At 44.2% G+C, this 26,723-nt stretch overlaps 1 protein-coding gene across 2 annotated transcripts in view; it reads left to right on the plus strand.

Moving 5' to 3' along the window:
- Positions 1-26,723, plus strand: part of LOC124552230 (protein Lilipod) — a 370,834-nt gene that overhangs the window by 250,381 nt on the left and 93,730 nt on the right. For both annotated transcript variants that reach the window (XM_047126502.1, XM_047126503.1), the window contains exons 3-6: positions 11,253-11,392; positions 15,792-15,895; positions 18,160-18,286; positions 25,272-25,340. In XM_047126502.1, the coding sequence (XP_046982458.1) occupies positions 11,253-11,392; positions 15,792-15,895; positions 18,160-18,286; positions 25,272-25,340 (440 nt within the window). The remainder of the gene's footprint in view (positions 1-11,252; positions 11,393-15,791; positions 15,896-18,159; positions 18,287-25,271; positions 25,341-26,723) is intronic.

The raw sequence follows: 26,723 nt of genomic DNA on the forward strand, positions 1-26,723 counted from the left end.
CAACTAGCTCTGCAGATGATGAAGCAATTGATGAAATGTATGATGAGATAAAAGAAATTATTCAGGTAGTGAAGGGAGACGAAAATTTAATAGTCATGGGTGACTGGAATTCGACAGTAGGAAAAGGAAGAGAAGGAAACGTAGTAGGTGAATATGGATTGGGGCTAAGAAATGCAAGAGGAAGCCGCCTGGTAGAATTTTGCACAGAGCGTAACTTAATCATAGCTAACACTTGGTTCAAGAATCCTGAAGGAAGGTTGTATACATGGAAGAACCCGGGAGATACTCGAAGGTTTCAGATAGATGGTAAAACAGAGATTTAGGAACCAGATTTTAAACTGTAAGACATTTCCAGGGCCAGATGAGACCTGGATAAACTGACAATCAGAGGTAGTACAGAGTTTCAGGGAGAGGATAAGGGAACAATTGTCACGAATGGGGGAAAGAAATACAGTAGAAGAAGAATGGGTAGCTTTGAGCAAAGAAATAGTGAAGGCAGCAGAAGATCAAGTAGGTAAAAAGACGAGGGCTTGTAGAAATCCTTGGGTAACAGAAGAGATATACTGAATTTAATTGATGAAACGAGAAAATACAAAAATGCAGTAAGTGAAGCAGGCAAAAGTGAAAACAAATGTCTCAAAAATGAGATCGACAGGAAGTGCAAAATGGCTAAACAGGGATGGCTAGAGGACAGATGTAAGGATGTAGAGGCTTACCTCACGAGGGGTAAGATAGATACTGCCTACAGGAAAATTAAAGAGACCTTTGGAGAAAGGAGAACCAATTGCACGAATATCAAGAGCTCAGATGGAAACCCAGTTCTAAGCAAAGAAGGGAAAGCAGAAAGGTGGAAGGAGTGTGTAGAGGGTCTGTACAGGGGCGATGTTCTTGACGACAATATTATGGAAATGGAAGAGGAGGTAGATGAAGATGAAATGGGAGATATGATATTGCGTGAAGAGTTTGACAGATCACTGAAAGATCTAAGTCGAAACAAGGCCCCGGGGGTAGACAACATTCGATTGGAGCTGCTGACGGCCTTGGGAGAGCCAGTCCTCACAAAACTCTACCATCTGGTGAGCAAGATGTATGAGACAGACGAAATAGCCTCAGACTTCAAGAAGAATATAATAATTCCAATCCCAAAAAAAGCAGGTGCTGACAGATGTGAAAATTATCGAACTATCAGTTTAATAAGTTACGGTTGCAAAATACTAACGCGAATTCTGTACAGATGAATGGAAAAACTAGTAGAAGCCGACCTCGGGGAAGATCAGTTTGGATTCCGTAGAAATGTTGGAGCACGTGAGGCAATTCTGACCCTACGACTTATCTTAGAAGAAAGATTAAGGGAGGGCAAACCTACGTTTCTAGCATTTGTAGACTTAGAGAAAGCTTTTGACAATGTTGACTGGAATACTCTTTCATTTTCTGAAGGTGGCAGGGGTAAAATACAGGGAGCGAAAGGCTATTTACAAGTTGTACAGAAACCAGATGGCATTTATAAGAGTCGAGGGACATGAAAGGGACGCAGTGGTTGGGAAGGGAGTGAGACAGGGTTGTAGCCTCTCCCCAATGTTATTCAATCTGTATATTGAGCAACCAGTAAAGGAAACAAAAGAAAAATTCGGAGTAGGTATTAAAGTCCATGGAGAAGAAATAAAAACTTTGAGGTTCGCCAGTGATATTGTAATTCTGTCAGAGACAGCAAAGGACTTAGTAGAGCAGTTGAACGGAATGGACAGTGTCTTGAAAGGAGGATGTAAGATGAACATCAACAAAAGCAAAACGAGGATAATGGAATGTAGTCGAATTCATTCGGGTGATGCTGAGGGAATTAGATTAGGAAATGAGACACTTAAAGTAGTAAAGAAGTTTTGCTATTTGGGGAGCAAAATAACTGATTATGGTCGCAGTAGAGAGAATATAAAATGTAGACTGGCAATGGCAAGGAAATCGTTCCTGAAGAAGATAAATTTGTTAACATCGAGTATAGATGTAAGAGTTAGGAAATCTTTTCTGAAAGTATTTGTATGGGGTGTAGCCATGCATGGAAGTGAAACGTGGACGATAAATAGTTTAGACAAAAAGAGAATAGAAGCTTTCGAAATGTGGTGCTACAGAAGAATGCTGAAGATTATATGTGTAGATCACATAACTAATGAGGAGGTATTGGATGGATTTGGGGAGAAGAGCAGTTTGTGGCACAACTTGACTAGAAGAAGGGATCGGTTGGTAGGAGATGTTCTGAGGCATCAAGGGATCACCAATTTAGTACTGGATGGCAGCGTGGAGGGTAAAAATCGTAGAGGAAGACTAAGAGATGAATACACTAAACTGATTCAGAAGGATGTAGGCTGCAGTAGGTACTGGGAAATGAAGAATCTTGCACAGGATAGAGTAGCATGGAGAGCTGCGTCAAACCATTCTCAGGACTGAAGACCACAACAACCACCACCACTGATATACAGCAGGAGTTTGGAACACATACAGGGTGTTACAAAAAGGTACGCCCAAACTTTCAGGAAACATTTCTCACACACAAAAAAAGAAAGGATGTTATGCGGACATGTGTCCAGAAACGCTTAATTTCCATGTTAGAGCTCATTTTAGTTTCGTCAGTATGTTCTTCCACCTACGCTCAATGGAGCACGTTATCACGATTTCATACGGGATACTCTACCTGTGCTGCTAGAACATGTGCCTTTACAAGTACGACACAACATGTGGTTCGTGCACGATGGAGCTCCTGCACATTTCAGTCGAAGTGTTCGTACGCTTCTCAACAGAAGATTCGGTGACCGATGGATTGGTAGAGGCAGACCAATTCCGTGGCCTCCACGCTCTCCTGACCTCAACCCTTTTGACTTTCATTTATGGGGCCATTTGAAAGCTCTTGTCTACGCAACCTCGGTACCAAATGTAGAGACTCTTCGTGCTCGTATTGTGGACGCCTGTGATACAATACGCCATTCTCCAGGGCTGATCAGCGCATCAGGGATTCCGTGCGACGGAGGGTGGATGCATGTATCCTCGCTAACGGAGGACATTTTGAACATTTGCTGTAACAAAGTGTTTGAAGTCACGCTGGTACATTCTGTTGCTTTGTGTTTCCATTCCATGATTAATGTGATTTGAAGAGACGTAATAAAATGAGCTCTAACATGGAAAGTAAGCGTTTCCGGACACATGTCCACATAACATATTTTCTTTCTTTGTATGTGAGGAATGTTTGCTGAAAGTTTGGCCGTACCATTTTGTAACACCCTGTATTGTGTTCGAACGTTACGAATTATCTCGAACAGATCTGTCTATTTACATGCAACCAATACGGATTTAGCAAAGATTATTCTTGTAAAACACAACTAGCTGCGTACTAACACTAAGTGGTGAGTGTTATTGACAAAGATTTAAAAGTTCTTCCGTATTTCTAGATTTCCACAAGGCTTTTGGCACTGTACCTCACAAGCGGCTCGTAGTCAAATTGCGTGCTTATGGAATATCGTCTCAGTTATGTGACTGGATTCGTGATTTCCTGTCAGAGAGGTCACAGTTCGTAGTAATTGACGGAAAGTCATCGAGTAAAACAGAAGTGATTTCTGGCGTTTCCCAAGATACTGTTACAGGCCCTCTGCTATTCCTTACCTATATACACGATTTAGGAGACAATCTGCGCAGCCGTCTTAGGGTGTTTGCAGATGATGCTGTCGTCTATCGACTAGTAAAGCCATCACAAGATCAAAAAAAATTGCAAGACAATTTAGGAAAGAGACATCTGTGGTGCGAAAATTATCAGTTGACCCTAAATAACGAAGTCTGTGAGCTCATCTACATGAGTGCTAAAAGGATGCCGTTAAACTTCGGTTACACGATACATCAGTCAAACCTAAAGGCCATAAATTCAGCTAAATACCTAGGAATTACTATTACGACCAACTTAAATTGGATGGAACCCACAGAAATGTTGTGTGGAAGGCTAACTAAAGATTTTTACCGCAAGACTCTGGGAATGTAACAGATCTAGTAAGGAGACTGCCTACACTACGCTGGCCCATCCTCTTTTAGAGTACTGTTGCGCAGTGTGGGATGCTTACTGGATAGCATTGACGGAATACATCGAGGATGTTCGAAGAAGCGCAGCACATTTTGTATTATCGCTAAATAGGGGAGAGTGTGTCACTCGGATGATACACCATTTGGCATGGACATTGTAGCGTTGCTCTTGGGGGACGAAAATAAAAAGAATTGTTACTTTTTTTTAAATGTCGAAAAAGTGAACATTTTGGTGGGCCACTTGGCGACAGAATCAGGGATTGATTACACTATTATAATGACATACGTTGAGCATTAAATACCTGAATAAGAGCAGCATATTGAGATATATTCATTCATTCATTTCATTGTTGCCCTTATGGACAGTGTTTGAACTCGAAAATCACATGATTGACACAATTTTCACTTCTTTCCTTTCTTCCTCTTCTCTTCCCAAAATCTCTTCATCCTTTGGCTGTACTCCTGTTTCCTTTGCTCTGTCCATAATGTTCCTTTCTTCTTTCTCTCCTTTACAATAAATTATGCACTCCTAACTTTGTTTCTGAAGTATTTCCTGTCTCCTATCATTTGCCTGTTGATCCCTATATGCCTTAAGTCTTCGTCTATTTCATGATACCAATTTGTTTTCTTGCTTGAGCTGTTTACTACATCAAAAATTTTCTTTGTAAGTCGGTTGTTGTCCATTCTCTGTATGTGCCCATAGAAAGTTAATCTGCGTTTTCTGATCGCGTCTGTTAGTCTGTCAGTGTGCTGGTACAGCTCTTTGGTAGGTCGCTCCATCCATATGCCATCTCTGTGAATTGGTCCAAATATTTTTCTGAGAATTTTACGTTCTATTTTTTCTGTGTCTATGATGCCTGATGCTCCAATTGTGGTTGTTTCTGACGCGTACAATGCTTCTGGTAATACAACTGTTTTGTAGTGCCTAAGTTTGGCCTGCCTCGATATGCTTTTCTTATTATAATGTGACCATGTGAGTTTGTATGCCTTCTGGAGTTTCTTCGTTCGTTCCATGTTAGCCGCCGTGTTTGATCCTCCCATTTGTATGTACTCCCCTATATATATATATATATATATATATATATATATATATATATATATATATATATATATATTTGAGATCGTTCGGAAGAAACATTATCATTTCTGTGCATTTTTATAGTCGCGATGTAGTCATACCCGTATCAACACTAAGGGACCAGAAGGTTTATAGACTTTAAAAGAAATGCAACACTACACAATTAAAAAAAAATTGGTTCAGAAATAATAGGAAAACGATAATGTTCCTTCCGCCTCATGCTGCGTTCGGCCCATCGGCGTGATCGTAATTTCTGGTGATGAACTAACACAAAATAATTAACAGTCAAGTAAATGAGGAGATGGAAATCATCAAGGTTAATCTACTAAAATAAGCACACGTATCTTTAACACAAGTTTTTTTTAATGCTACGTACCTTTTCATATTAAATTACAATAGATGACCATTGTGGTTAAATAGTTTATACATAAGTCAAAATGTCCTCTTGCTGTTGTCTGTTCGTAATCAGTTACAAGAAACTACATGTTTTCTGATTGTAAAAAATAACAGTTAGCATATTCACTCAATATTTTCACATAAAATATAAAACACAGTTGCGGAACGCAGCAAGTCCGCGTCCGCCTTTCATAGAACACAAACAGCAACAGGTGAGGCGCGAAAAGCCTCATTTGTCTTGAAACAACGAAATTCTTTTTTATACCATTAATCGATACATGTACATGGAGATTTACAGGCACCGCGCAAGAACGGCAAAGATAAAGAATAATAGACTCTGTCGCTGCTATGCGATGGTTCATTTCTTTTACTTTACAATTGTTCGATAACTTTCGGCCATCAGGCATTTACTATTGAGCGTATCTTAATGTTTGTGAGGCGAAAATTACTAATATTACTCTGCCTCCCATGAGGAGGGAAGGGATACCGAAGGTATTACTTTCATCCTCATGCCCGTTGGAATATTTGTAATTTTCGAGTGTAACATACGGGTTATTAAAAGTTTCATTTCACATTCATTCCATAATAAAAGAATTCACGTTTCAATTTGTAATTACTGACGGTGGATCATTGTGAATTTGTTCTGTGTTTCTGTCAGTGTTTGTATGGATTCAGTCTTTCTTGATGCGGGCCGTGGTTGCGCAGTTGGTCGATTATGTCTTTTGCTTCGACATCGAAGGGGATTTTTTTGATAACTGCACTTTGCGAGACCTTAGCATGGGCTGCCTTGGTCCGCTGATTTTCTGGGGGCGCACTGTTACATCTACATACATACTCCGCAATCCACCACACGGTGCGTAACGGAGGGTACTTCGTACCACAACTAGCATCTTCTCTCCCTGTTCCACTCCCAAACAGAACGAGGGAAAAATGATTGCCTATATGCCTCTGTATGAGCCCTAGCTCTCTCTTATCTTTGTGGTCTTTCCGCGAAATGTAAGTTGGCGACAGTAAAATTGTACTGCAGTGTGCCTCAAATGCTGGTTCTCCAAATTTCCTCAGTAGCGATTCACGAAAAGAACGCCTCCTTTCCTCTAGAGACTCCCAGCTGAGTTTCTGAAGCATTTCCGTAACACTCGAGTGATCATCAAACCTATACCAGTAATAAATGTAGCAGCCCGCCTCTGAAATGCTTCTATGTCCTCCCTCAATCCGACCTGATAGGGATCCCAAACGCTCGAGCAGTACTCAAGAATAGGTCGTATTAGTGTTTTATAAGCGGTCTCCTTTACAGATGAACCACATCTTCCCAAAATTCTACCAATGAACCGAAGACAACTATCCACCTTCCCCACAACTGCCATTACATGCTTGTCCCACTTCATATCGCTCTGCAATGTTACGCCCAAATATTTAATCGACGTGACTGTGTCAAGCGCTACACTACTAATGGACTATTCAAACACTATGGGATTCTTTTCCCCCTTCATCTGCATTAATTTACATTTATCTATATTTAAGAGTTAGCTACCATTCTTTACACGAATCACAAATCCTGTCCAAGTCATTTTGTATCCTCCTACAGTCACTCAACGACATCTTCCCGTACACCACGGCTTCATCAGCAAACAGCCGCACATTGCTGGCCACCCTATCCAAAAGATCATTTGTTGTTGTTGTTGTTGTTGTTGTTGTTGTTGTTATTATGGTGGTGGTCTTCAGTCCTGAGACTGGTTTGATGCAGCTCTCCATGCTACTCTATCCTGTGCAAGCTTCATCATCTCCCAGTACCTACTGCAACCTACATGCTTCTGTTTCTGCTTAGTGTATTCATCTCTTGGTCTCCCTCTACGATTTTTACCCTCCACGCTGCCCTCCAATACCAAATTGGTGATCCCTTGATGCCTCAGAACATGTCCTACCAACCGGTCCCTTCTTCTAGTCAAGTTGTGCGACAAACTCCTGTTCTCCCCAATTCTATTCAATACCTCCTCATTAGTTATGTGATCTACCCACCTAATCTTCAGCATTCTTCTGTAGCACCACATTTCGAAAGCTTCTATTCTATTCATGTCCAAACTATTTATCGTCCACGTTTCACTTCCATACATGGCTACACTCCATACAAATACTTTCAGAAACGACTTCCTGACGCTTAAATCTATACTCGATGTTAACAAACTTCTCTTCTTCAGAAACGCTTTCCTTGCCATTGCCAGTCTACATTTTATATCCTCTCTACTTCGACCATCATCAGCTATTTTGCTCCCCAAATAGGAAAACCCCTTTACTACTTTGTTAATTTCCTGCTCTAATTCCGTCAGCATCACCCGACTTAATTCGACTACATTCCATTATCCTCATTTTGCTTTTGTTGATGTTCATCTTACATCCTCCTTCCAAGACACTGTCCATTCCGTTCAGCTGCTCTTCCAGGTCCTTTGCTGTCTATGACAGAATTACAATGTCATCGGTGAACCTCAAAGTTTTTATTTCTTCTCCATGGATTTTAATACCTACTCCGAATCTTTCTTTTGTTTCCTTCACTGCTTGCTCAATATACAGATTGAATAACATCGGGGAGAGGCTACAACCCTGTCTCATTCCCTTCCCAACCACTGCTTCCCTTTCATGCCCCTCGACTCTTGTAACTGCCATCTGGTTTCTGTACAAATTGTCAATAGCCTTTCGCTCCGTATATTTTGTGTATCTGCTTCAATTCTTGTAAGGGAGTTGGGAACTTTATAGCTCAACAGATTAAAAGATAATCAGCAGGTTGATACTAAAGTTCTTTGTTCACTGCCTCGTAATACATCGCACCAGGGAAAATGCAGCCCCACTGTGAATGCTGTTCTCGAACACGGGATGAGTTGGTTGGCATTGGCAACCACCTGGAGATCCCCCTGACTACGTCAAACAGTTGACAGCTGCTGCGACTCGGTGTGCTGGAAGAGCTCCCGAGAGTCGTGTACCAGAGGTACCTCGAGTACTGTGCTCGCCTGCGGATCCTGCCCCCTCTGCAGGGAGCGCGGGACCTGTCCTTGCTCGTCTACTGAGCTGCGAGTCGTGTGTCAGCGGTAGACGGGGGCGTCCTGTACAGGGTGGGCGGGCACCAGGGAGGAGTCAGGGTGTTGACCCACTACACCTGCTTTGGGGAAAACTGTTCTGTCTGTTGTCAGGAGTAGTGGTCTGTTAATAGGCAGCAGTTTAAACGTATGGCAAATGATGGCACCCGTTAGGAAAACGGCAGCGAGGGATAGGAAAAGACAGCAGGTGCACTCGGTGAGAATGCCTGGGAGGCGTCATTCGACATGTAGAAGAGGCTATTCCAGCAACCATGGGGTGCAGCCAGCTGCAGATTGTGGCACACGCTGGAGCAAACGATGCCACCGTCTGGGCTCCGATGTCATTCTCGGGTCATTCCAGCGACTGAGAGAGGAGGTCGAGAAGACGAGCCTCGCCGTGGTGTTTCGACGAAGGTCGCAGTTTGCAGAATCGTACCCAGAGCTGATTGTGGCCCTTCGGTTACGAGTCAAGTGGAAGGGCCGAGCCAGAGACTTCTAAGGTTCCGTGACAAGCTAGGCCGCTACTTCGTGGACTTGCCCCGTGGGGTTGAGAATTGTAGGGTACCCATTAACAGGTCAGGCGTGCACTGCAAGTCACAGGCTGCTGCTCAGGTAGCTGACTGTGTGTGGGGTGCGCACGAGGGTTTTTTAGATTAGGCGACTCTCCGTCCAGTCCAGATGATGATGATGGCTGTACGAAACCTGGAACAATTGGTGTAAGGTCGAAAGAAATGCCTCCCGCAGGCGAGAGTATCAAAATACTAATGGTAAACTGTTGAAGCATTTCAACAAAGTGCCAGAGTTTGAAGCGCCCATTAAAAGCAGTGAAGCTCGTGTAATAGTAGGTACAGAAAGCTGGTTGAAACTAGGAATTGATAGCAGTAATTTTGTTTGGGAAAATTTAAGTGTATATCAAAAAGACAGGCAAATGGGAAATGGAGGGGGGTGTATTTATCAGAGTTGACAAAAACTGAAATCCACAAAGGTAGAAATTGAAGCTGCATGTGAGATTGTTTGGGCAAGACTCAGTACCAGGGTTGAGCATAAAATAAGTGAATCCTTCTATTGCCCACGAGACTCATTTCCTGGCGTAACTGAAAACTTCAGAAACAACCTCAGTTCACTTGTACGTAAGTTCCCCAATCATATTGTGATCATCAGTGGAGACTTTAATCTACCAATAATTAATTGGAAAAATTACAATTTTGTTAGTTGTGGATGTGATAAGACATCCTGTGAAACTTGATTAAATACCTTCTCTGAAAACTACCTAGAACAGATGGATGATGGAAATATATTGGACCTAATGGCAACAAATAGACCTGTCCCCTTTGAGGATGTCCACAACGAAACTGGTATCAGTGACCGTGATGCGGTTGTGGCGACAATGATTATGAAGTACAAAGCCACCTGAAACAAGCAAAAAGATATATACGTAAAGTAAACTAGATAAAAAATCAGTAGTGTCACATCTCAGTGAGGAACTCGAAAGTACCAGCACAGGTCAGGTGCGTGTAGAGGAACTCTGGCTCAAGTTTAAAACAATATTTGCACACGCGCTGGATAGACATGTACCTAGTAGGACAGTTCGTAATGGAATGGAACCTCCATAGTATACAGTCACTGTAAAGAAACTTCTGAAGAAGGAGAGATGACTGCATAATAGGTGTAAAACAAAGTGTAGGGCTATAGATAGAGAGATGCCGAATGTAACGCATTTGGCTGTCGAGGGAGCAATGCGTGATGCCTTCAGTGACTACTGTAGCAGAATTTTGTCAAATGACATTTCACAAAATCCAAAGAAATTCTGGTCATACGTATAGGCTGTTAGTGGCACCAAAGTTAGTGTCCAGTCCCTAAGGAATGAGACAGGAGCTGAAATTGAGGGTAGTAAAGCAAAAGGTGAAATGCTGAACTCTGTTTTCAAATGTTTCTTTACAAAGGAAAACCCAGGGAACTGCCCCAGTTTAATCGTCGTACAACCAAAAAGATAAATGAAGTAAGTATTAGTGTCAGTGGTGTTGAGAAACAACTAAAATCATTAAAGTTGAACAAAGCTCCAAACCTCATTGGAATCCCTGTCAGATTCTATACTGAATTTACGTCTGAGTTAGCCCCTCCTCTCACAATAATCTGGTGTAGATCCCTTGAAGACGAAACCTTGTCCAGTTCTTGGAAAAAGGCACAGGTCACACCCGTATACAAGAAGGGAAATAGAAGTGATTCACAAAACTACCATCCAATATCCAGTTTGTGTTGTCTGCAGCACCACACTCACGGTGAATCTTGTAAATGCCCGCTTTCTTCAGTTGAGGCTCTTCACTGGTAGACAGAAGAGAATTTTGATTTTAGTTTTCCTAATCTGAAATATCTTGGCAAATGAAATGAAATAACCAACTTCGTCATTTACTGGACATTCATTTATTCCAAATAACATTTAGTTAATGAATAATAAATGTGAAATAATTAAACAAAAACATAAATGTAGTAATAATAATAATATAATAATAATAATAATGTATTCACTAATTCACTGAAGACTGCATATCGCATACTCCTATATACAAAATGTAAGGTTGGTACATTAGAAAAAATACACATACACATTTCCCACATTGCTGTGGATCACTAGCATTAGAGGTATTTTGTTTTTGTTGCAGCCTGTGGCTGTGCACGTTCTCGCTGGCAGTCTCCCTGGGTGCGGCGCTGCTTTTGCCAATCTCCATCCTGAGCAACGAGATCCTCGCGCTGTACCCCAGCAGCTACTACGTCCAGTGGCTCAACCACTCACTCGTCCAAGGTGAGTGCCTACCACCTCGCATTGTCTGCAACCAACATCCTTCATCGCGCCAGTCTGCTTGCTAGTTCCCAAACATTTTTGCTTCCCAGTGCCCTTAATGCATCTAAGTTTTTCGTGCCACCCCACAGTGACCACTGATCTGTCCGATGCTGTCGAAGTGGGCCGTTGGTGCAGTTAGGTTACTTACCAGTATAAAAATGAATGAAACACAGATTGTAAATTCGTGCACATTTTACTCAACAGGTATATCACTGACATAACTAAGTGGCACGGGTGAGTGTGCTGTAGACCATACAGCTTCTAAAATCCATTCGAGATACCGAATTACATTCGAGTTCAGAATTTATGAGGACGGTTTCCCTGCTTTATTTCTCTGTAAAATAAACTATGCCCACGGTGTGTGAGGGCTCGCAAGTTGGACCGGTACGTGTTGACAATGCTCACACCGGCTTACGGTGCATTCCGCAAAATCTTACCAGATGCTGCCAGTTAGGATGAAGTTACCACTACAAAATTTGTCCATCTGTGATTTGCCCTGTAGCATTCATTTTTTGCAGCAAAACGACTATCTTGCGTTGATAGCTGTTAGGAATTAACCTGTGTTCACGGGGAAAGCTGTAAGAGTATTCAAATGGAGATAAGGCCTGGGCCTGTCATTCGACCCCTGAGACAAAACGTCGGAGCTCGGTGTGGAAGGAACGTTGCAAAAGTGCTCCAAAAAAAGACGGAGGTCACGTACTTGGCAGGGGAAGTTACGGGTACCATCTTTTCGGAATAATCAAGCGAGGTGGCGCAGTGGTTAGAAACTGGACTCGCATTCGGGAGGACGACGGTTCAATCCCGCGTCCGGCCATCCTGATTTAGGTTTTCCGTGATTTCCCTATATCGCTCCAGGCAAATGCCGGGATGGTTCCTTTCAAAGGGCACGGCCGACTTCCTCCCCCTTCCTTCCCTAATCCGATGAGACCGATGACCTCGCTGTCTGGTCTCCTTCCCCAAACCAACCAACCAACAATCTTTTCGGAATGTCTGGAGGTGTTAATCTGTGAACTGCCAAGTCCCGGACCTTTTTCTCGCAAAGTTCTCTTCCTTCTCAACAATGCTCGGTCCCGTGGAGCCTGAATGACTCAGAGGATTCAGTGGGAAGTGTTCCTCCATCTACCATATTTACTAGATCTTGCTTCAAGTGATTTTCACATTGCCGCAACGCAGAAGTCAACTAGCAGGTAAGCATTTTAATGCCAATGACGAAGTCACGTTGACAGTGAACAGTTGGTTACGAGCTCAGGAACCGCCCTGATGTAACAACTTTCTCACATTACCAGTAATGCTTGGAATAACATGGTGACTCTATAGAAAGTGTTGTACAATGTCCATAAAATTATTTTAGTCTGACAAATTGTATGTAATGTTTCTTTATGAAATATGGAAACTTTGTATTGGAGGTCCCTTGTATATTTCGAAATGCATGGCCATCCAGTTCCAGTAGCAGATTGACCATATAACAACTTGTAGGGGTGACAAAAATTTCATTTTCATATAATTATTAATTCAATTTAAAATACTGTCATAATCTTTTATCGACAACTATCCAGCTCATCCGTAAAAATAACACTTGTGCCACCTTCTCTACTGCCACCAGTAAACCTGTTAACCAGATGCCTTCTAGCACTCCTACGATTACCCACTATCACCCTGGCCTCGAAAAGCTCAACCACATCCTTCACTTGTGCTTAGACTACCTCTTGCCATGCTGTGGGATGAAGAATATCCTGCCGACATCACCATCGAAGGGGTGTTCTGCCACCCACCCCATCTGCAGAATATCCTTGTCACTCATTACTCCAGTCCTATACGCCCAATGGGTCATTCCCACGCAGTCGACCCGGGTGCGAGACCTGCCCTGTTCACCCACCCGCTTTTCTTCCCCATTCAGATCATGGGCTGCCTTCTCCCACCACTCTTCCTACAGCCATACTTCATGTGGGTGCTCTCTCTCTCTCTCTCTCTCTCTCTCTCTCTCTCTCTCTCTCTCTCTCTCTCTCTCTCCCTCCCCCCCCCTCTCTCTCACCCTCCCTCCCTCCCCCCCCAACGTCCTCCCCCCCGTCCCGTCTCCCTCCCCCCCCCGTCCCGTCTCCCTCCCTCCCTCCCTCCGCCCCCCCGTCCCGTCTCCCTCCCTCCCTCCCTCCGCCCCCCCGTCCCGTCTCCCTCCCTCCCTCCCTCCCTCCGCCCCCCCCGTCCCGTCTCCCTCCCTCCCTCCCTCCGCCCCCCCCGTCCCGTCTCCCTCCCTCCCTCCCTCCGCCCCCCCGTCCCGTCTCCCTCCCTCCCTCCGCCCCCCCGTCCCGTCTCCCTCCCTCCCACCCCCCCGTTCCCGTCTCCCTCCCCCCCTCCGCCCCCCGTCCTGTCTCCCTCCCTCCCTCCGCCCCCCGTCCCGTCTCCCTCCCTCCCTCCGCCCCCCGTCCCGTCTCCCTCCCTCCCTCCGCCCCCCCCGTCCCGTCTCCCTCCCTCCCTCCGCCCCCCCCGTCCCGTCTCCCTCCCTCCCTCCGCCCCCCCCGTCCCGTCTCCCTCCCTCCCTCCGCCCCCCCCGTCCCGTCTCCCTCCCTCCCTCCGCCCCCCCCCGTCCCGTCTCCCTCCCTCCCTCCGCCCCCCCGTCCCGTCTCCCTCCCTCCCTCCGCCCCCCCGTCCCGTCTCCCTCCCTCCCTCCGCCCCCCCGTCCCGTCTCCCTCCCTCCCTCCGCCCCACCGTCCCGTCTCCCTCCCTCCCTCCGCCCCCCCCGTCCCGTCTCCCTCCCTCCCTCCGCCCCCCCGTCCCGTCTCCCTCCCTCCCTCCGCCCCCCCGTCCCGTCTCCCTCCCTCCCTCCCTCCGCCCCCCCGTCCCGTCTCCCTCCCTCCCTCCCTCCGCCCCCCCCGTCCCGTCTCCCTCCCTCCCTCCCTCCGCCCCCCCCGTCCCGTCTCCCTCCCTCCCTCCCTCCGCCCCCCCGTCCCGTCTCCCTCCCTCCCTCCCTCCCTCCGCCCCCCCGTCCCGTCTCCCTCCCTCCCTCCCTCCCTCCGCCCCCCCGTCCCGTCTCCCTCCCTCCCTCCCTCCCTCCGCCCCCCCGTCCCGTCTCCCTCCCTCCCTCCCTCCCTCCGCCCCCCCGTCCCGTCTCCCTCCCTCCCTCCCTCCGCCCCCCCGTCCCGTCTCCCTCCCTCCCTCCCTCCGCCCCCCGTCCCGTCTCCCTCCCTCCCTCCCTCCGCCCCCCCCGTCCCGTCTCCCTCCCTCCCTCCCTCTGCCCCCCCCGTCCAGTCTCCCTCCCTCCCTCCCTCTGCCCCCCCCGTCCCGTCTCCCTCCCTCCCTCCCTCTGCCCCCCCCCCGTCCCGTCTCCCTCCCTCCCTCCGCCCCCCCGTCCCGTCTCCCTCCCTCCCTCCGCCCCCCCGTCCCGTCTCCCTCCCTCCCTCCGCCCCCCCCGTCCCGTCTCCCTCCCTCCCTCCGCCCCCCCCGTCCCGTCTCCCTCCCTCCCTCCGCCCCCCCCGTCCCGTCTCCCTCCCTCCCTCCGCCCCCCCCCGTCCCGTCCCCTCCCCCCCCCCGTCCTCTCTCTCTATCTTCTCGGCCCCCCCCCCGTCCTCTCTCTCTCTCTCTTCTCGGCCCCCCCCCCACGTCTGTCCTCTCTCGCTTTTGTGCTGTACATGTCCCTTCACTTTCCACTTGACTGTCACATCGGAAACAGTGGACCTAGAGATGTTTAGGAATGTGGAAATGTCACGTACAGATGTATGACACAAGTGACAGCCAATCGCTTGGCCACGTTCGAAGTCTGTGAGTTCTGCGGAGTGCCCCATTCTGCTCTCTCACATTGTCTAATGACTACTGAGGTTGCTGATAAGGAGTACCTGGCTGTAAGTGAGAGCACAATGCACCTAATATGAAAAACGTGTGTTTTTGGGGGTGTCTGGATACTTTTGATCATATAGTGTATATAGTCTCTGTTAGCCTTGTTTCAGCACAGACATAGTTTTATGTTGAGCTACTTTGCTAGTCATTGTGCATGTGTTATTAAGAGAGTAGTGAGTTGTCATTTACCAATTGAGAAATCTGCTTGTTGCATAATATTATCTTCCAATTTAATAAGTATGTTTCAAATAAACAAGTGAATAATTTGTGGTGCTGATGACGCTCAGAATTTTCTCTTTTGCATATAATACTAAAAATCGTGAAAATGTACGCAGCAGTGCTAGTATTACTAATCAAACTGCCCTCAATAAGGATTAACTGTTCCTCTTGACTTACTCTGTGCCATCTAAGCTCTTCAATACTGTGAATGTATTACTTGTTTTGGTAATAATTAATGCACATATTAATTTAAAACACTTCTCACTTCAAACTGTTAGATTTCTGTAATGTGTTTCTAAATTTCTTTGAACAGGGATGTGGTGTAACATCTTCCTCTTTTCCAACCTCTCACTGTTTGCGTTCCTGCCGTTTGCCTATCTCTTCACCGAGTCAGAAGGATTTCCCGGCTGCCGTAAGGTTAGTATTACTACGAGTGATGTGTGTGTTACCGTTGTGTGGTAAATGTAGCTAAGACATATTCAAACAGCTCTCTCTCTCATACAGACAACCAGCAATCAAATTTATAAAGTGACTAAGTTTATTGCAAAAAGAGTATACAAATGTAATTGTGGAAAGACATAATAGAACACAATTTATTTGTTGTTGTGCTTTGGAGGTTATGTGTGTTAGAAACTGAAAATTATAAACTAATATCAGTATTGTAAAAATTAATGAAGAGGTTTATTATTGCAACCGTGCATATGGAGTACCTGGAATGATTACATTTACAGATCAATAGCACGAGCAGTTCCAAGGTACCGGGTATCGTCCCGAGCTGAAGTACACGGCTTAGCCTCGGTGGGCAGCAATGCAGTCATTCACTCCGGCATCCAGTCTGTCGTGCACGTGGCAAATACTGTTCCGGGATACATTGTACCACGCCCGTTCGTATTTTCGCAAGAGTTGTCGGTCGTCGAGTCGCACGAGTCACTTCTCATCCGATCGTATCCCGCGTGTGCTCGAATGGAGGCGAGTCTGGACATCGTGCTGGCTGGGGAAGGTGCCGCGTGTCGTGCAGAGCACATTGAGTTTTGTGGGCAGTATGTTGCAACAGAACGTCACCTTCCTGTCGGAAGAATAGAAAAAAGACGTGTCTGACGACATTCTACACGTAAAGAGTGCCGGTTTGCGTCCCCTCTAGAAATGCTAGAGGTGAACGAGAGTCGTAACTCGTCTCGCCCCAGACCGTAATGCCTGTGACGGGGCGCGTGTGTTCGAAACGAATGCACTCTACGAGAAAGTGGTTAGCGGGCCCGTGTCGTACGTGCAGACGACCGTGTCTCGCACGCAGACAGGATGTCTTTCGTCACTGAAGACTGTGGTGCACTGTTACATCTTCAAAGTGTTCTCTGATGGCGCCAGCCGTGCGTGTCGATGCTGTAACCTGAGTGGAAGAGGCTAGAGGTATGTGTGCCCACAGTCTCACTGCTAATAACCGGTTCTAACAGATCGTGTTGACACATCTGGGCTCACAAACAGTCTTATCTGTGCTGTGCTAGCTGTACAATCTGCCATTGCTGCCCAACTAGTGTGGCAGTTTCCGAGAGGACTGTCTTGCTAGTTGGAAGGCCACAATATGACCCTTTCCAAACGAGTTCATTTCACTGTAGGAAGCACTAGTGCGTCTTTGTGGCACAGTTGCCTGCTGGCTTCACATGTTTGCACTGCACTGAGCTTTTTAGCTGTCAGCATTCCGTATTAAAGGGTGGACGCAGATGGCTCTCTACTAGCTGTGTCTCTATGCTATCCGTGGCGGACGATGTTAAAATCGTTATCAGTACATTTACTATTCCCTCACTCGTGTATTCTGCGATTGGGTCAAAATTGACATCAGCTTTCCAGGTGTACTAATTTTTTATCCGGCAGTGTGTATATGATTTATTGTGTTCTGTCAGTCCCATGGTTATGATTGAGACTTATTTTTGGTGATGGAATCCAAAGCAGGGGAAGCAAGATCTTCATAGAAGGGCAGAAGGGCGTTGCCTTCACATTTCCTCCGGTATATGAAGGGGGGGGGAGGGGGGGGGGGAGAGAGAGAGAGAGAGAGAGAGAGAGAGAGAGAGAGAGAGAGAGAGAGAGAGAGAGAGAGAGAGCTCCGTGAGGCCTGATGTATATGTTAGCTGTGAGGTAATGTGATAAATTTTGTATCACTGAGACAAAGAAATTGTAGAAAGTTGCGTGTATGTTTTGGGGTTTTCAGTTGCCTTACAAAGGTATTTCCATCTGATAAAATAAGCACACATACTTATGTTATGCTTCAATTCCATTGAATGACTGACTGAGTCATTCATTTGCTCATTTCATTCAGCCTGCACAATCAAATATATATTCTGCCTGTCAATTATCAGTTGTTAATCAGCCACAGCTATGAAAAGTTGTTGAAGCATAATTCCATTTATTAATTAAGTTTGTAAACTTTTTCCATAAACTTTTAATTTTATTACATTACTACTGACCAGATTTGTAGATGGAGATATTGTGCAACTGTTCATGCGGACTATTGCAATTACCGAGTTTAAAGACTGCTTATTTATTTATCTGGTGTTTTGTTAATATTAGTGTATTTATATGGAAAGTTCACATAATGACTGTAAAGGTAACAAATACTTTCCCCATAAATTATGTTTTGTTTACCTGTCTCGCAGTGGCAGTGTGTTTGCTTATTTTTGTGTCCGTCGTAGGGTATCATGGCGAGGGTGCACGAGACATTTGTGATTCTCGTGCTCCTGGGCGTGACCGTGTTGGGCATGACGTACGTCATCGCTTCTTTCTTCGAGGACCAACATTCCACCATCATGGTTATGTTCAGTAAGTACTACTCGAGCACTGCAGTTACTCGGAAGCGTTCGGGAAAGAGAATCACAATTCAAAAAGTGTACTGTACAAATGCTCTTAAACATTTTAAAATATTGAAATAGATCAAAAGCACAGCAAAAGGCAAAGTTAAATTATGTCGACAGATTCGAGCAGTCTGCAGTTAACAAAAATTTTCTGTGAGAGTGGTGACTTTTGCTGTGTAGGCCAAACTGAGAAAATATGAGGGGTATTCGGAAATGATTTACAGTCGTTTTACAAATACTGCTCACACTGTGGACACTTCCTCTCGCAGGATGACAAACTGATTCTGGTAACTGCCAATGCTATGTGGCATTTGTGAATAGTGTATCTTGTGAAAGGAAACTTTTGTTTGTTGTTAACTGGAAAAGAGTAGAAACGACAGGTATTCATAAATATTTAACTATAGTGTGTGTCAGAGAAGTTCCTGCCCCAAAGGCTTATTACAACTGACTCGACCAGTTTGCTACTCGAAGGGAATTTACACACGAGAATGAGAGTACTTGTCTGTCGACATCGCAGACTTCCCAGAACACCGAAGTCGAGTCTCGATCGGGTTACGGCTGATAGACGCATAACCTTCGACGAAATAGAATGGCGTACGGGCCTTTGTCACGCGACCCTGCTGCACTCCATTATTTGTGACAACTTGGATGTGGAAAAGGTGTGTGTGTGCGCGCATTGGGTTCCACTTGGGACTTGGCACAGGTCCAGAAGGAGCACAGAGTTGAAGTCTGTCATTGACATTGGACATGGAGAATGAAGATGCAGATGCAGATTGTTTGGAGAAACTGGTGTCTGGAGATGAATTATGGTGATACTGCCCTACACCTGAGGAAAAAACCTAGTTCATGCAATGGAAATATCTGCAGCCCAAGAAATTTCATGCTTCTCCATTTACAGATAAGCCTTTTGGGACACTTGGGGCATACTGCTGGTGGACTGGCTTCCAGAAGGGGCAGCTGTCAACAGCAGTGTGTAGTGTAACACCCTAAGACAACTTGGACACAGGACTCGGCAAAAGTGACAGAGCAAGTGGTCAGAAAGGGTGCTCCTCCGGCACGACAGTGCGTGGCCCCCGCGTGGGCAGTGGCGTGATAGTGAGGCTGACATTGCCGAGTTTCACTGTTGTGCCACACCCACCGAATTCTGTCGCCACCTGATTACCCTTTATTTGATAACGTGAAGGAAGTGCTGTGAGGTAAGAGATTTGGCAACGGTGGAGAATTTCGGGCAGTTGTCCACGAGTGAGTGTGCAGTATCCCCAAAAAGTTGTTCCGTGATGGAGTAATGAAGTTGCCAGGAAAGTGTCAGCCATATATTGACATTGGTGGAGAGTATATTGGGAGATTCCGTATATATTGACTCACATTTATTTACAAATAAGGTAAAAAAATCCAGCTGTTGTAAATCATTTCTGAAGTCCACAGAACTCTGAGGACACTGCACAGCGTGAAGAAACTTAAATAGCTCCTCACTGTGCCCATATTAATGAAGACTTTGATCTTACATTTTAGAAACCTAAGAAAGACATAAACATTTCATTTTATTCCCCCGGGCTTTAAAATTAGTAATAAATTAAGTGTTTGTGTGCAGACACACACACACACACACACACACACACACACACACACACACACACACACACACACACACACACACACACCCTCTCTCCAAGCGTAACTTCATCCTATTCCATTTATGGCATAATCTTCTGGAACATGCAACTAAGGTGAAAAAGTGTTCATTCTAAAAAATTTTGCTGTAAGAATATTATATTAAAGTGATAACGGCACACTTTGAAGAAGCCCTTTCTGGGGACCTAGGTATTATTATAGTTGCATGCCAATTTGTTTACTCATTAATGTTATTGTGATCAATTTATCACTTCTGTCACCTTTGGCAATGTTTGTCGATACGAAAAACTGTTTGGAACCCGCAGTATTCTGCAGGTCTCCCTATAACTGGCCCGGTAAGACTGTCTGAACATAAGAGTAAGACAGCAATGTACCATCTCTGACAATAGTATGCCTAGTAAACCACAGTGGTGTTCTAAACCATCTTTGGATTGGGAACAGCTATACTTACTTACTAAAACAAGTGAATTGAACTGAGCAACTCACAGTTACAATGTATAGTAGTTACTAAGGCACGGCAATGTAAGGGAGGTGCGATTAATGTGGATTATTTCGAGGTGAGGCTGGCAGATTCTTTCACTGGCAACAATTCGAGCATTTCAAGTTTGCACCTCCACTGTCTCTCACTATGATTACCACTGAAACAGTCTAATTGATTAGTATATTAGTTCTCCTTTTAACAGTGTGATATTTACTTCTCCTTTCTTAAGGAGAAGCAAACATCATCCATTGCCGTGATAAAGAACACGATAAAATACAATCACAGTTGAGGTCGCCATTGTTCTAGAAGACTGCAGGTCGATTTGCTTCCCAGTGTGGTTTCCGATAGGAATGTTTTAGAAATTAAAGAGACTGGCTCCCTTTCCAAAAGATAGATTCTAAAAAAGCTTTTACACAAATACACGTAGCTCACTCGCACCACACGTCCATCCCAAATAGTGGACGGGAAAAGACACAGTCGAAGAGTGAAAAAATTGATATTGGCTAAACGAACATTAGAAGATAGATCAATATTCATTTTTCCTTCCGTGCGTCTAGTATCCACCACAGATACTAGAAGGAAAAATAATTTCCATATACCCTGTGCTCCCCCCCACAGTGGGGCTTTGTATCGATACAAGTTGCCAGTGGACATCGGGCAGGACGCACAGTAGTGATCGTTAGCAACTCCTTCTACAGTGTATCTTAGCCAATAAACAACTGATTTGGTAAAGAATTGAACTCCCATGTTTAAAACAGTTTCAAATTTCTGAGTGCTTTACAAATAACTTAATGTGTTAAAATATTTCACTTTAAGCATGTAAGCGAGAAAAAAATGTGTAGCGGATTTTAAATTATGTTTCAAGTTTGTTGGAAGTCACCAGGTGCTCTCACTCTCAAATACCAGATGTATATATTCCGGGTATTTGCCTCGAGACATATACACAGTTTCTAACTGTAATACTTGTCCTACTGTGTTGAACCTTTCACATAAGACCAAACCTCTTAATGATTACAGTATGTCAACATTTTAAATGCGATTGTTATTTATATGAAATACTGAAAATCAAAGTTTTGTTGGCCCTGCATATTGTTAGATAGGCAACCTGCAGCACGGTCAGGGTTCCGTGCCCCTAGATTGTCACTTAATAATATGGATATTTGCACTCAGGAAAGCTAATCCTGCTTATCTCTGACTGACTGCCAGTATAGAGACAGCTAATAGTGGTCTGTGTAACAGTTACACAAATGCTTTGTAACAGTGGCTCATTGGTAGAGGAGGAGGAGGAGGAGGAGGAGGAGGAGGAGGAGTGGTTATTGTTGTTGTTGTTGTTGTTGTTGTGCTGGAGCTGTTTTTCTCCTAACATATACTGAAGGACCGATCAGTAATCGACGATACGATAGGAAAAATTATTCAAAGCAAAAAAGCCCAGTAAACATGAGACCCGAAGAGCTATTGGGAGTACTTAATCTTTCTTACTGTGAAATACATCTGATCTACTGAAGAAGTGCTCATAGTTTTTAAGCTATCTGATGTTTACTAAGATTCTATTACTCCGAATGATTGTCCCTTTCATATTCCAATGAATATTGACCATTTCTTCTGGGACACCCTGTGTGTATACAAAGTAATTTGGAAGTACTTATCGTAATTATCAATTTCGTGAGGCTACTCGTAATTTGTAAGCAGTATCTGCCTGTTATTGTAGAACTTGTCTCTTCTGAAGATTCTCCTTAATGACAGGATTGACAGAACAACATGTCGATATGAATAAATGAACAAATAAAGTTCTGTCAGTGCTCGACTATTATTTCTTAGAATACGATACACATTTGACATTTGCAAAAAACGATAGTATTTACGTGTGCATTTAATTACATGTAATGATCAGTTTGAAAGCTGGCACACACATTCACTTTCCTCTTGTGATAAATCATAAATATAAATGTACGACAAAATTTATGATTACACAGATTTTCCAGCGTAACACTTGTCGACGGTGTTCACAGGTACCGTATGCGGCCAGAGTTCACCGTCATCTCCAGGTGAGATCACAGGTGCACAATCGTGCCGGAACTGAAGTAAAGTCAGCTACGGTGTCTCCTTTATATCCTGTGAACTGGCTGCGGCACGTGCACGACAAGTGAAAGGGCTGCCACGTGTGAAGCAAAGAATTGCAGTGCTGCCGGTAGTAGAAACTAACAGAAGTGATGAATTGCAAATTGAGATGCAGCTAGTTGGAAACTGGACTGTTGTTGTTTTATACCTGATAAAATAGGGTGCCATATCTTGCATAGAGGAAAACCACCATCTCTATTAATTATGTCATCAGATAACCTTATTTTGATGGGTTCCCTAAGTACACAGTCCCAGTTACGGGAAGCCGGAGCAATAATTTCTCTCTTTTTTTAAATGATGTAATCTACCCTTCATTGAGACAATGTTCAGTGACACCAGAAATTTCCAGGCTGGAGCAAACATGTGTGACATTGATGTTCCACACATCTGTCGTGAACCGTACGAGTAGTCAGTCCCGTATAAGCCTTTCTGCAGTGACGTAGAATTTTGTATACCCAGGTTCCCTTAGTCTCGAGATACAGGAAGGGTTGTATCTCTCTTTTTTTAAATGAGGATTCTTGAAATTTCCGGAGAAATCCTCCCTGCTGAGGGTAAAAAAGCAATTGATGTACAAGTATCCATTGTTGGTTTACACGGTGGCCCAAATTGAAAAGCACAAATAGTTTGATAGTAAGTATATCCATTTTTTTCTGAAAACAACCAAAAGATAATCCAGTTCCTGTGTCAAATTATCAGAATCTGAAATAGCATACGCTCTATTTACCAGTGTATGTATATGTCGGTACGGAGGTAGCAGTCCGTATGCGTAGGTTTACGGTATACACTCTGCCCTAAAGTAACATTTTCTTCTTTATGTACCAAAACATCCAGAAAAGGTAATTTGCCACATTTTTCAATTTCCATAAAAAATTTGATGCATCTACGAAGGCAGTTAAAATGATATAAAAGTTGAAGAGCTTCCATTCCGTGTCGCAAAATGATAAAAATGTCATCCACATTTCTTGTATGGGAGTTGTACGTACACTGGTCAAGAGAGCTTATGCTATTGCAGATTCTGATATTTTGACACAGGAACTGGATTATCTTAAGGTTATTTTCAGGCAAAATGGATATACTTACCATCAAATTGTTTATGCGTTACAATTTGGACCACTGTGTGAACTGACAATGAATGCTTGTTAATCAGTTGCTTTTTTGTCCTCTACAGGGAGTATTTCTTTGAAAATTTCGAGAATCCTCACAAAATATGATATTAAAAGTGTCCTTTTGCCCTCAGCCAAAACTAGAGCCCTTCTCGGATCTGTTAAAGATGATATGTGATTGAGGAAGTCCAGGGTATATAAAATTACCTGTCAGTGTGAAGAGTCGTATATCGGACAAACTATTCGTACAGTTTACGATCGACGTATTGCCACAGCTTCTAGTTAACTCGGGTCGTATACGTAAGGAATCCGTCAAAACGAGATTTTATGATGACATTATTTATAGAGGTAAAGGTTTTCCTTTAAGCAAGATATGGTATCCTATTTTATCTGATATAAAACAACGGTTTGGTTTTCGACAAGCTGCACCTCAGTTTGTGACTCGTCACGTCTTTTAGTTTCTGCGATTCTTCGATTCTCAGAGGGCACCCCTTTCACTTGCAGTGCATGTGCTGTGGCCTGTTCCAGGAGTGTGAAGGAACACCTCATTTGACGTTACCTCAGTTCAGGTGCGATTGTGCACTGGCAGTCTCACCTGAAGGTGGCGGCCAATCGGACCGTCGAAAATATCGTGTCTTCGGGACGAGGAAATCTGGCCGTATACTGCTGAAGAGCATCAGTGTGAAAAAACTGGTTTGTAAGAAAAGTAAGATCTGTAATGTATAATATAGAGGGTGTTCCACAATTCCTTTAGGGACTGTAGACAGAGCTTACAACATATAGTTATGATAAGGAAGTCATCTGTGCAAATATACCATTTGGATGTAAAATAAGTTTGAAGATTGTACCACTGTTGACTCTCACTCACGTACCATTTCCATCTGACAACAGCTGCAAGAAATTGTTACACTGACAACGAGGAGAGTAGACTGTCGTGCTCCACAGACTGCGCCAGGATTTGCAGACATTTTGTGCGAAAGCACGTGCCACAGGTACACCTCGTGCAACGAATAATGCGATTGCCACACGGAGCGACTCCCGTAAACAAACGGGACGGGATTCGTCGACTTCGTGTGCGCACTGTGAAGTGGAAGGTTTGGAAGTCGCCCGATTTTCAAACTTATTTTACATCCGAACTGTAAATTTCTGGACGTGGGCTGCCCACCGAAGCTTTATCTGCTAATTCTCCTATACAGCTCGTAGAAGCACGTAATACAGATTGTGAAAGACATTGCGTAAGCTCTGCTCTAAACTGGGAGACAAAACAAATGGGCATTGCAGTAGAATAGTCTTGGAACTTGTAATGTCACCTTTGTACTCGGTACGTCATTTGAGAGAAACTTGTGTAAGTGACAAATGGAAGATAAAGTTACACTGTTGTGTATGGTGTCATACGTGAGGATGCAAAACATCAATCAGCAGCAAGTTGTAAGTTTTGCCAGTTACTGATGAAAGAGCTGTTTTTAATACAGTCCCCTGATTCAGGCATTATAAAATCTAATTTCAGAATGCGAAAGAGTGAGCATAATAATGGTATGATCTTTGATTGCAGTGTTTTGTCAGCATATGTGTGTTCTAATAACAGTTTGTAAGGATATATTTTCCTCATTTTTTTGCAGATTTAGGAAGCTACTACCTGCCATTCCTGTATTCGTGTATATCATTCATCGGAGCACTGATCCTGCTGTGTAAGTATAAGAACATAATATAGTGCTGGAATAGTCACTTTGCCTACTGACCAGTTGAGTCAATCGTTCATTTGGTTACACTCTTATCTTCAGTATCCACCCAGACAGGAAATTTGCAAATGAGAGCAGGGTCTGTCGAATAGTGTTCACATCCGGCAGATCTGTTCGAATTATCGAGGGACTGCTAGAGTGCCTTCTTTCGAAAGCAAAATTTGGAAAGTTCGTTGCAGATTAAAAGTGGTGACAAACTGGGACTCAAAACAGGGACCTTTGGCTTTTGCAGGTAAATGCTCTGTCGATTAAACTGTACGGGTTCGTGTGTGGATAAGTCGATCGGTGGTAGCACTTGCCTGCAAAATGAAAAGATTCCGGGTTTGAGTTCCAGTCGGGCATAGCATTTTCATCTACCGGTAAGTTTCATATCGACACGTATTCTGCTACAGAGTGAATATTTATTCTGCAGTGTGGTATTGACAATAATTTTCAAATAATTGATTTTTAGTTTTTGTATTGCAGACCACCACATTCGTTAAAGTTATAGATGAAACCAAAGACGTGAATACAGTAAGCAGATTCAGAAGATGGGGCTCACCTCATTCGTAAAAAGGACCTGCTCTGCACTTAAGGCCAGAAAAATGTCGCTCAGTTTCGTTTCGGATTGACGAGGGCCCCCTACTCTTCGACTGACTAGCGAGGGGTCGAACGGTCGACTCTGAGCGGTATTGCGAGAAAGTGCTCGAGCTCAGACGGGCCATTGAGAGCGAGCTTTCAGGTGGGACAGTGCTTCTCTAGAACAGTGCTGTGTCAAGTCTGGTCAGGAGAACCCTAGAACTACTGAAGAAATATCAGTGGGAGGTTGTGGAACATTGTCCTTACAGCCCTGATATCTCACCCTGTGCCCCACGTATCTTCGACTCCTTAACACCGTCTTTGAAAATGCAGAGGGTCACCTGTCACAAGGAAGTACGGGATCTGGCACCGACCGAGGAGTTTCTATGCTGAAGCTGCCCACTCCCTCCGTACATTTTGCGATCGGAGTATCGAAGTCAATTGCGTTTATGTATAGCTGTACTCTTCCGTGTGAATTGTAATGATAATATTGTTATTAAAATTTCTTTACGTGTTATTAAAATTGCCTTTTCTTTTGGGCACATCTGTACTCGGATGCAAAGGAATTTGACAAGTTCTCAACTAATATGAAACAAGAAATATGGGATCATTAGCAAATAAATAGCAAATTTGAAAGTCACACAGTTCACATTCATGCAGAAGAAGGGAAACAGAAGTAATATCCTGTAAATTTGCAGGCTTTCCTGGCCGTTGACACTGAAAGCAAAATATTCTAGATACTCAGGCGGCAACATATTGCTCTTAAGTTTCTTC

This window comes from Schistocerca americana, chromosome 10, assembly GCF_021461395.2.
Source record: "Schistocerca americana isolate TAMUIC-IGC-003095 chromosome 10, iqSchAmer2.1, whole genome shotgun sequence".
Classification (NCBI taxonomy): domain Eukaryota; kingdom Metazoa; phylum Arthropoda; class Insecta; order Orthoptera; family Acrididae; genus Schistocerca; species Schistocerca americana.